Raw genomic sequence first — 12,625 nt, 5'->3', positions numbered from 1 at the left:
AAGAAATCCCTGCTGAACTTTTTAAAAATGCAACACCAACGCTTGTTAAATGATAAAACGCTTGTCAAATAATACCTTAAAATAAGAAATAAAAAGTGTATTAGAACCAAAAACAAAAATGACATCAAGCAAAGATGAAATTACTGAGGAAAACTGCATGAGAAATAAAGATATACTAAAGACCGTTCAAGGAACAAAATTACGTGCAGTCAAAACATAAAGAAAACAAGGGTGGATGACACAAGAAATACTGAGACTTATGAACCAAAGAAGGGAAATCAGAAATAAAGATAAAACCGAATACAAGGGGATCCAGGCAATAATCAGGCAGAAGATAAGACATGTAAAAACACAATTTCATAGTAAAGAATGTAATGAAATTGAACACTATGAAAAGATATACGACACATTTTATCTGCACAAGAAATTAAAAGAGATCGCCGGAATCAAACGGAAACAACTATTTCAAAGTTTATAAGACAAAAACGGACACAGAATATTAGATATCAATGAACAGTTAAAATAATCGAAAAACTACATTTCTGAGTTACTTAAAGATGAAAGGGTAGAGCATTATTCACCGATTGCCATAACAGGTCCATCTATATCAGAAAGTGAGGTTACATGGGCAATACAAACGGCCAAATATGGAAAATCCCTTAACCCTGACGAAGTAAGTGCTGATATATTACAGTTTTTTTGGAGAAAATGGAATTAAAGCACTGTGTGATCTCTTTAACAGAATTTATGATACTGGAATATGACTAACTGATTGGCTTAAGTCGACATTTGTCACAATACCAAAGAAATATAGTGTAAAGACATTCAGTGATTATAGGACAATAAGTCTGATGAGTCACGTTTTGAAGATATTCCTGCGAGTAATACATAGCAGAATATACATGATATTAGATGAGAGAATTAGCAATACTCAATGCGGATTTATGACTGGCTTGGGTACTAGAAAAGCCTTGTTCAGTATCCAAGTTCTGATCCAGAGATGCAGAGATATCAACCAAAATGTATACATCTGTGTAATCGATTTTGAAAAAGCTTTTGACACGGTCCGACATAACAAAATGCTAGAAATACTGAATTGGATGATAAAAATGTATGAATAATTACAGATCTATACTAGCATCAAGTGGCAAGAATAAAACTTGAACAAGAACTGTCGGATGAAATAAATATAAAAATAGGAGTGAGACAAGGCTGTATACTATTGCCTTTACTCTATAACTTGTATTCAGAAGCAATATTTAAGGAAGCCCTAATAGAGCCAACAAAGATATTATTCAAAAGACCTTCAAAATCTAATGAACAAAATAAAACAAACCTGTGACCAGTATGGATTAAAACTCAACGTTAAGAAAACTAAATGTATGATAGTTAGCAAACAAAACTATATACAGGATGACGGTATAAAAGTAGGTGATGTCGTACTGGACAGAACTAGTGTATCTCGGAAGTAATATCAATGTCATTTACGATCCAACCATAGAAATTAAAAGCAGCATAGAACAAGCTCGAGCCAAGAGGCTGGGCCGATATACGTGAATGGAGACTGGTAACCGAAAGTCACAGAACGCTATAAACCGAACATAATATACATAAATAGATTTCCTGCCTTCGTTTATTAAATTGATTGCTTTTTTAATTTTGTGTAATAAAACTGAGTCACCTTGATTTCTAAGCCTTACAACCTCACAGGCGAAGTTTAGAGAATATTCAAGTCAGCAACATTTTCCAATATATTTTGTTCAAACTCTACAAATAAAATATCTATTTGTTAAATAAGTTGAAAGCTAAATGAAAACAATACATTTACTGGCATAAAAAGCTAATTCCGATCTAATCAATAAATATATTAAGCATGTTAAGGATGTAAGTCTATTATAGGTACAACGGGCACCTAACCTAATATAATAATTTTTTCTACAGTGTAAGTGAATATCTGGGTATTGTAAATAATTAATCCTATGTACTTTTCATCTTTTAATTCTTAAATTGTGATGTTTTATAAATATTTACATTTTTTACTCGACTCGACCTATATCATTTAATTGATCTTTCAGGATGAATAAATTATTATTATTATTATTGTTCCCCTTTTTTCTTTTTTTTGCAATATCTTCAATAGTTCACTTAGTTAACTTTTGGAAAATAATTCTGTAATAACACAGATAACAATTGATGCAGCTACAAATTAATTGACAATAGGTTTGAGTAACTTCTTCTAATATAAGGATCTTGAAATCTTGAAATAAACACGTTAACCGGTGTAACCAAAGAGAACAATGAACATGGACTGCAAGCACAGAAAGATCAAACAAACATAAATAAATTCGCACATATTCCAAAGCAGTTAAAAAAATAGAAAAGAGATAATTAATCTTTTATTAAATGAAGAGACTGACTCATCACTGGATGATCGCTACCCATTCATAAAGTCGTATGCAAATTAAAATATGGACCCAGAATTAACATAACATAATACAACTAGCAGCTTTCGAAATGTGAACGTAAGCAAGAAATGTTATAGTGTGTATATAGTAACATATACAAATTCAATTCGGTGCAGAGAGAACAGAATGGTGCAACTTTACAAAACAATTTGCCGGTTTTTTAAAACAAATTATTTACCTAGTTATATATGTATTACTTGGATGAAAAAAGTACATTTACTGGCATTAAAAGGTGAATCGCATGTAAGCACTTTTACGGTTAACGAAATATTCATAAATGTTACAAACATCAACAAACATTTAATTGCAAAAAATTAACAGTGAATGGGACAGATTCATACTTTGATCTCATAAAAAATGGTCACTAGATTCCTAGTCTATTACATCTTACTCATGCTAAAACGTAGTGTTCTATAATACAATTTTTTATATTAAAAGAAAAGTAAACAACATAGAAAGTGCTTAAGGACATTAAAGTATTTTCTAGTCTATAATTAAAGAAAAACAATGTGATTTTCCAGTTGGATACAATTCTTCAACGGTTTAGGATAGGTTATTTTTTTGCGTTTTTTTTTATTCGATGGTATAACTCTTCAAAAGTATCCTGTTAAAATTTCAGCATGATCGGAGCAAACTTGATGGAGTTATAGGCATTTAGAAATGAGTAAGTTGAGTGAGGTGAGTAAGTGAGGTGAGTGAGTAAAATGAGTAAGTAAAGTAAGTGAGCACTCACATAGAAATTGCAATAAGTACAGTGTTAAGTTCTTATAATTATGCACTCACGGCAGATAACAATGGAATTACTAGAGCGGATAAAATGGCTGCAGATGCAACAAAAAAGGCAAAGTTCGTCGAAAGCAGGAGCAAAAAGATGCTCTAGATATTTTAGCAGGCAGCACGTCGCTATGGATGGGCCTAGAATAGACGATACTGTGTGAGTATCGAAAACAAATAAGCTTTTTTTTTTCAAGTCAGTGTTCACTGTATCTTAAAAACTGCTTAATCGATCTTTCATTTTGTTGTTATAATTAATTTAATAATATCAAATTAGTCAAACTAAAAAAAACCAAAAATTAAAAAAATTCGTCTTTTTTTACTTCTAAAATTTGAAACAACGATAAAATGAAGATCTCGACGTTGCGGCATAGACAAACTCATAATCTAACGAAATTTTTTTGTTTGTTTGTCAACATATGATCCAGTTATAAGTAACGATGAGCACCGCAAACTAACTATTTTTTTTTTCATCTTGGAAAATTAGCTGCCATTTTCTTGTTTCTCAATTTTTCTCAATTTCTCAATTTTTAATATTTTCGTATCAAAGTTTGAAATAATACTCTTGAAATCCTATACTGTAATGTTCTAATGTCATAAAAATGTATATTAAACAATTTTTCAAAAAACAATCTTAAAAATATTTAAAATAAACCCTATCCCACCCCCTTAAAGTATTACACTGATTTCTTTATTGTTCCGTTTGAACTCCTCATCTCCGGATATCGTTATTTCTTAAAAGAATATTATTTGTACAGCTCCGGTCTTAGTTTCATTAATATTTAATTTGAAATAATAATCCTTTACAAATTTTTGCTATTGAAAAAATTGAAATAGTAACTGCAGTCTGCACTGTAAAAAGCAGTTATTTTTTTTATAATTAAAATCATTTTAAACTTGTGTAAACTAAGTATTTCTTTGATGTTTAATCAGATAATGATATACTATGTAACCTTTAGAGAAAGATCTTAGTTAAAAGCAATGTATAGGAGGGGACATTTTATGGTTTTCAATACTTCGATGCCCGAAAAGAGCATTAACCATTTATTAATTTCCTAAACATTCTGAAAAGTTCAACCATCAAAGCCAACATATTATATATAAAGGAATGAAACCTATAATACAAGTTTAATTGGCATAAAAGACGAGATAAATAGTCATGAAAGAGATTGGAGAAACTCTAAAACAATTTGTATAAATGAAGATTAAATATTTTATACATAAGTAGATAGGTAGACGAGATGTCAATAATCCTGTTCGTATATTATTTGCACATATTTATACTTTGTGTTAAAGTAGAAAGTTGCAAATTATTTCTACATTATGGATGTTCTTAGATATTATTTTATAAAAAAAATCAGGCGCTATTTTAGTACTCTTCAAAGAAAAGGGACAGACAATGTAGTTGTAATAGACTTCTATATAATTCATATAATATATACATATCATGGATATGTTTATCATCTTGTCAAAGTCTGCAAGTTGTATCTGACGAGTTCAAGTTGGCAGGAAGACGAGATGTGAATATTTCTGTACGTGTATTCTTTATATATATATATATATATATATATATATATATATATATATATATATATATATATACACATATATATATATATATATATATATATATATATATATATATATATATATATATATATATATATATATATATATATATATATATATATATATAGCCATATTGAGGTTTTTCATAAAATATAATTGTGGTTTAGAAACAAACCGGTCAACTATTGATTGCAATTAATTTAGCAGTATATCAGGTTATACTGATTTTTTGAGCAATACGATGAAAAGTAATGAGAAAGTTTGTATACTTTTACCCAATTTATTTTATTTGAACTGAGGAGACATTTGAGTCTTTTGACAAGTTGTTGTCGAACTCTGGCTATCCAAGTGGAGCTCCACGGGATGAAACACGAATATGGGTTACTGGTCTTAACACCTGGTCTTAGCCATTGAAAATATCTCTACAATATTTTAAGGAGAATTACTAGCAATAGATTTTTGTACTCAAGAGAACCTGAAAAATATTTATTGTCTCTAAAGCGAAGCTGCAGATAAGACTATAAAGTCTACCTCTTATGTGTCGGTAACAGACTGGAACTAGAAACAATCCCTTCAGCAACAAAGTAACCTTGTTATGGTTGCCAAGACATTGACATCTCACAAGCTACCAGATGGTACTTAAAAATTGTACTTAAACTATCTAAAGCTCGAATTACCTGGTCACAGCAACACAACATATATGTGCATAATCTTTATGTATATTTTGTACAAAAGACCTTGGGATGATATTGTATGGCTATGGTTTATTGAATTATTATGTGGACTTTGGGCAATCCTAACGTAATTTGGACATACCATACATGTATATAATTGTTGTGAAGATTCTAGGCAAACTTTTTGAAATGAAATTGACATCGAATGCTTAACGACTTAATGTGTTGAAATTTTCATTTAAATCTTTAATATTATTATGATTTATTGGATGACAACCATTAAAGCAACAATGAATACACACTAGACGTAGTTTAAAAAAATATTGTAATAATATGCCGTATCAGAAGCAATTTAATAGAAAATTATATAATCTTAGCAACGGCAGCAAAATATTGTATTATTCTAATCTATGAGAAAGAAACACTATAACTACATATAACTAAAATATAAACTCAAAAAAAACTATTTTACGATAACTACACGCTCAAACTAAAAATTTTCTTTGGATATAGAGATTAACCATATCAAGAGTACTAATGATGATATCAAAGCATAAATATGGTATAATATGAGGTTAAATGTAGTTATCTGTTAGAATATAAAATATAAATAACAATATTTGACCGACCTAGATAGCATACATATCTATTAAAGATCAAAAACATTGAAAAAAACAATAGAATGAAAAATAACTGTCAAGTTAAAACGCAAGAAAAGAAAAGACCGTGGGATAAAAAAAGACAGTATGACATATAAACAATAACTCTTAGTTGAATTTAAATATATGACGATGTATGATTTATTTACAATCTCTTAGGTAAAGGTTAAGTCTCCGACGACATATTTGACTGTGACTGACTTTGGAATGGTATTAAGGAAAAAATAAAGGCAGAAATTAGTTTTTGGAATGTAATTGAAAATAAAAAAATATTCATTCAAAGTTTAATCGAAATATAAATGTTTTAAATGTCAAAAATAAATATATAAATAATATTATTCCTAATAACTTACCGCGCTGCATTTCTTTAAAATATTTTTTATTGCATGTATCGAAAGTATTGTAACTGCAGACACTTATATTCACTGTAAACACTTCAGAACAAACTTTCTTACATACGTACGTTTTCTACGATTTTTACAAATAAGGAAACCGCACATGTGCTTATTCGATTGAGATGCAAATGAAAGTAAAAGCATGAAAGAAATTGCTACTGTATTAGATGATGTAGAATGATAATAATCAAATTAAGTTCTCCTGCAATTATTTTAACGAGTTAATAAGGTAATGAACACTTACGTTTGTCATCGATAGACTGTGGTAGAATCTTCAAAACCTGATTAAGTTATTCAAATTTTCGGTCTACTTCAACTGTTTCGCTGCTTTCTATTTGGTGTCTTGATTGAATAAACGAAGAATATGGAATTCTTTAGCTGCAATTATGCAACGCACAGTAAAACTTTATAAAATCTTGTCTTAATTATTCCAGTATTATTATTTTATCTTGCAGCCTTCACCTCTTTTAACTTTTAAAAGTCGACTCTGTAAGTTTTGTGTAAATGTTGTATGTGTGTGTGAATATGTTGATTGAGTTGCTGGTTATAAGCGATTGGACATATCGAGATAAAGCCAGCAGTTTTTATTTATAAGGTTATCAGTATATTTTACTGTGTGCTCCAATTAATTTGCTTCTTGTATTTTAACAGCTCTTTGAACCCTTTATGGATAATTGCCACTTTCGTAACTACGGTTTGTTATTGAAAATTAATTTACACTCGACATTTTTATTAAATGTATTATTTTTTATTTACTATGCAGATGTAATATATTTCGTTTTAATAAAAATAAAGTTTAATCCCTTAATTTTGTTATCATTTTTTCCTTCTAAAAATGTATTCGAGTACATACATAGGCGGACTTGTTTATAAAGTTCAAACTGTAAACATTTTTTTTTATTATTTTAAAAGTTATAATTTACATCATACGAATTGAAGATTATTATAGTAAGTGAATTGTATGAAGAGGGAGCTGAAACCATGAACGATCCATTGATGGTTTACTTTGAAATTACTTTATTATTTTTCTTTTTGGCTTATTATTTATAATGTGACATTTCGATTGTTTTAAAACAAGTACTTCAAAATTCAAAATTTTCCTATAAAAAATAATATTAATTATTTTTTTTTAATTAACGAAATAGTCTTATTTTGTATACAGTGTGACCTACTTAAATTAAAAACACGGATGTATAATGTGTCGCTTAGTAATTAGCAATTAGCCGATATCAACCATATTTTTTATCATCGTCTTTGCCGCGTTTACTATTGCCTTCCATTTTGTCGGTTAAGCGCCACTATTCTCCATTGTCCCATTCCCATGTTCTAATAGCGGCCGTCTAGTAGCGGCGATAGAATACTCCTAGGTCCCTTTTCCCTGTCTGTCCTAACGGGCGACTTATCGGGAAGAAATGAGTGGTATTGAGCCGTCGTCTGAGGTGTCGAAATGGAAAAACGCACGGAGTACGCTAGACGTTCTGCACATTCTACTCACACATATGTCTAGCACCCAACTGGACATGAGCTTTTGGTACGTGCTCATTTTGGATAATGGTAGAGGAGTAGGCTCATCAGCGGCGCCCTCTCCAACATGCGAGGTCGGGACCTTATTCCTACCTGCGTTCCAACGCGCTTCATGTTTCACTCCAATTTCACATCACATGTATTGCCCATTGGCCATATTGGCCTTTATATGCCATATATTGGCAAAGTTTTTTATGTCATATAATAATTATTTTTTCTTTTCTAGAAGCGGTCTGTCCTCCAACGGTCGTACTGCAGCCAATTGGCTTGATGTACATATTCCATTAACCTTTAATCTTTCCATCAATACTCGATAGACCTTTAATTTGACACTAGTATATCTAGAGCACTTGCATCAAAGTTAAATCGAACCTTCTCACAGCATCAGTAAGTTCTGCCATGTTTGTTTTACTATATTGAAGGTTCGCCTGAAGGACCCTGATTGGGGTCATTAAGAGCTATTTGGGATAGAGACAAAGTTCGCGAGTATGATTTGTTAACTCTGAGGCATCGCTTATGTAACACTCTTCTTGCTATACCATGCCTCCCGTGGACATGATGGTGCTATACTTCGGTGTAATAAGCCAGTTGTGGTGCGGTTCTCTGATGATTTGCGCCTGATGCAGATGTGCATGTGTATTTTGTATTTGAGTGTGTATGTGCGTAAATATATCTGTGTGCCAGGTTCATTGAGTAGCATGGCCATCGATTATTATTTTTTACTTGTCATGATTTAATGGTTCTACAGTCACTTTAAGTAGTAACTAACCCTTAATCTTAGTCATCATTATCATCATCTCTATAAACACTAATACTAGAGGTCTATTGTATGTTAGTAACAATACCTAAAGAGTTTTTTAACACTTAATGATCCATATTTTTTGATGATCATATGTTTTAAAGAACGGATATCGGCTTACTAAGCATCCATAAAAGGCACATGTTGAACTTTTACAGAATCTTACGTTATTAATTTCCCTCAAATTCATCGTCGCTTTGACCTGCAAATAATGCAAACCAAAGCATTCAAATAAACCACCAGTCCGAACTGGCACCTGTCGCTTCACTTAAATAACTTTCAGTATTATAAGTGGGATGGTATATTCTTTAATTTTGTTTTGGATATTATAAAAACGGCTTTTGAGAAGTTGTAATCGCAGAGTTCACACGTGGTGTTTTGGTAAACTTTTATAGGTGCCCTTCTTTTACCAATTAGGCCATTACCTGCTGCGAATAATTCGCATTTTCGGCACCATTTTTTTACATCTCCTTTGCAACTTATTTTGCGACAAGATTATCCTTCAGCATCAGTGAGTTCCATTAGTACCAATAGGTTTGAAATTCTGAACTACATGCACTTATATCCTGCCAGATCAGTTGTTTACCTTTACATTTCCAATCCAAGACACATTTTAAGACATGCATCATTTTCTTGGTCATCTTGTAGCTGTTGAAGTTGCCATGTGAATCTATGAGATAGTTAAAATTATCGAATGCGCAAATCTTAAATAGAAACTGCTTCTAATGTTACTCAACATCTCAGGTGTAATTGATCTAATCACAACCGTTATTCGCCTTTTTAATCTAAGTCTAACAATATTTTTGACAAATCCCCATAAGAAGTCTAATGACGTCAAATACGAAAATCGTGCTGGCCATTCCATTGGTCCTCGTCTCCCTATCCACCGATTTGGACATATTTGGTTGAGGCATTGCCGCACATTGATTTGATATTTGCTGGAACTTAAGGGTTTGCTAGATCAGGGTATAAGTTTGTCATAGTTGGTCTGACATTATTTTGGAATAATGCTAAATCATCATCGCAATTCAACTTGCTATCAATGAAAAGGGACTTCTTCTCCCATCTAGTAAGGATTTTCTCAAGACTGATAGCGGCAATTCTGATGTTTTATTATTAACAATTATTTGTTTATAAGAAAACGTTCTTCTATCAAAATCATCTTCCATGAGTTTCTAAGTTGGTAACATTTTACAGGGATGCATTTATTTTGTATTAATGTTCGAATAATCGATGGATGGATAACATCAAATATCGGGGCTGTTTTTAGACTAGTAATATGTGGGTTTTCCTCAAATTCAAGCATCCATCCAATTTGACGTCACCATTTATTGCATTGGCAGCTGCTTTTTTATGTCTTACATGTCCAAGCTTGTAAAAAACTTTTCTGTTTTAATAATTGTCCATTGATATATATATATATATATATATATATATATATATATATATATATATATATATATATATATATATATATATATATATATATATATATATATAGGCGAAAAATTTGGAAATGTTTCATGAAATAAGCAAGCAAAATTCATTTGTGTTTGTGTGTTGTCTCCATAATCAAATATCTGTAGAATTGCTATTTTGTGCATTTCTGTTAAATGAACCATTGTTCTGATATCCAGCTGACGAAATTCAAATAACTCTAAAACTAAAAACTACTTTTATGTAGACAGACAACAATTTGCTAAGGTCAGGCGTTTTTTATTATCAAGATCTACATGGGAAATAAACATTGAGAGTGTTATAGCAAAATTTGAAATAAATCTGAAAACGCTTAATATTTCCGAATCAGTTAAAGATAGGTATAGAACATTGTACATGAGATATATATATAAATTATTCTGATGATTCCAAAAATTCAATAATATGGGTGTTGTCTTTAAAATATGGAAGTTGGTATTGGTCACGGTTATATAACACACCCTATATAAACAGTTTTTATTGCAAAAAATGCACAACTAAAAATACCAATCGACGTCTCCAAGAGTTTTTTTAACACTTCCCCATTTATTTATTATCGAATTTATTCCATTTGACTGTTCTACTCGTATGTAAAAATGTAGTTAAATATTGATAAACTGATATTTGCCGCTCTTTGTAAGCTTTTTGACATTCATCATTGTTTAATTAAGGGTAGCGATATTGGCAAATCATTTGATAAAACGTCGGTAATATGTACATAAACCGAGAAAACTTCTAATTTCGTGTTTATTTTTAGGTACTGGATATTCTTGAATCTTGAATTGCTTCAACTTTGTCAGTGCTAGCTGTTACGTAATTACAGGATGAAATATGATCTAAATATCTAATTTCTCGTCGAAACATGTGATATTTCTTGGAGCTCAGTTATAGGTTAGCTGCACGTAATTCTTAGAGTACTACTTTCAGATTCTTGGAATGATCGTTAAATGATCTTCCAACCACAATTGCGCAAACCAAACTTATTTGCCATATTAGCCCTTTCAAACCTGCCTCCATTAATCTTTCAAATATAGCAAGAACATTATATAGACCAAAGGGTATAACTGTTAATTGCCAAAGGCCTGATCCTATCCAGAATGCAGTTTTTTCCCGATCAGCTGGCTCCAATCCTACAACCCAGATTAAACGCAGAGAACCAACGAGACCCGAAGAGAATATCCAAGGCATCGCCTATTCTGGGCAAAGGGCAACTATTTTTTTTTTTGTGGTCAATTCAAAAACGTGTTGAACTATCATTTTCTTTACTATTAATACTACTAATAATTTCTTCAGCTTCATCTCGTTTTGTCTATTCTGGGCAAAGGTTAACTATCTTTTTGGTGACCAATACAAAAACGTGTATAACTATCTTTCTTCTTTACCAGGACTACAGGTGAAGTCCACGGATTATTAGATGTATCAACGACCCCTTGTTTACCCATATCTCTAATAATTTCTTTAGCTTCATCTCGTTTCGCGAACGGAAGCCTGCTTGGTTGTGTCTGATTGATTTTATGCCAGCATAAGCTGTACTTTTCATGTGTGTTCCTTATCAAGATCTTGGAATGTAATAATAGCAATACAAACAACCTCCTTCAGATAATTTGACTTATAGTCAGGTATTTGTCCAGGCTGTAATCACTAAACAAATTGACGCTACAGGTTTGATAGCAGTTCCCTTTATGTTCATGACTTCGAGTAGAACAATGTCTCGAATTCTCACTAGAGCTTTTGTTAATAAAAAAATCATTGACATTTTCAATCATTTTTAAGCTTCCCGCCGTATCTATCAACAACGATCTTTCTTACTATCAAAATACAATGTACTCCAATATACGTCAGTTATAAAGTTCCTTATGTTAACAGTAAGTATGACCTGCTCTATGTTTTCCAACTGTTTTATTTCTTTTTTGCAAATTCGATGAATGATCTACTTCGTTAACAACTTGGCTCACGTTTTTCCGGCATATATCACGGATTATTTTGCGGACCATTTCTTCCAGACGTTTATTATTATATTTATCTCCTACAATGGTTCGAACTTGATGGCATCGGGAAGTTTGACTAGCGGTTTCGTGCTCCAAAGCAATAGCAAGTGCTTTTTCTAGTAGTCTTGCTATTCCTAAAACTTTCTGCAAATCGCTCTCTCAAACCATTAACAAACGTATCTAAAAAGTTCTAGGTACCTGCTGGATTCTACTTCGCAGTAAGTTTTGTATACTTGTTGTAGATATGCATTTCCATAGTATTTTTTCAGTCTAGTAAATAAAGTCTGGTAACATTTTTCTTA

The 12,625-nt window shown here is 31.4% G+C and overlaps 1 protein-coding gene across 4 annotated transcripts in view; it reads right to left on the bottom strand.

Moving 5' to 3' along the window:
- The window catches only part of LOC140452616 (monocarboxylate transporter 14-like), a 165,795-nt gene that overhangs the window by 72,900 nt on the left and 80,270 nt on the right, over nt 1–12,625 (bottom strand). The window contains exon 1 of one of the 4 annotated variants that reach the window (XM_072546940.1): nt 6,781–7,104. The exons of 2 other annotated variants lie outside the window; for them this stretch is intronic. In XM_072546940.1, the coding sequence (XP_072403041.1) occupies nt 6,781–6,789 (9 nt within the window). In that variant the 5' untranslated portion in view covers nt 6,790–7,104. Of the gene's footprint in view, nt 1–6,494; nt 6,718–6,780; nt 7,105–12,625 lie in introns of those variants that run through there. One more of the 4 variants, XM_072546952.1, reaches the window with a different exon arrangement.

The sequence above is a fragment of the Diabrotica undecimpunctata genome, chromosome 1, assembly GCF_040954645.1.
Source record: "Diabrotica undecimpunctata isolate CICGRU chromosome 1, icDiaUnde3, whole genome shotgun sequence".
In the NCBI taxonomy this organism is placed as follows: Eukaryota; Metazoa; Arthropoda; class Insecta; order Coleoptera; family Chrysomelidae; genus Diabrotica; species Diabrotica undecimpunctata.
Note: the sequence above shows the minus strand (reverse complement) of the source record. Positions and strands in the feature narration are given on the sequence as shown.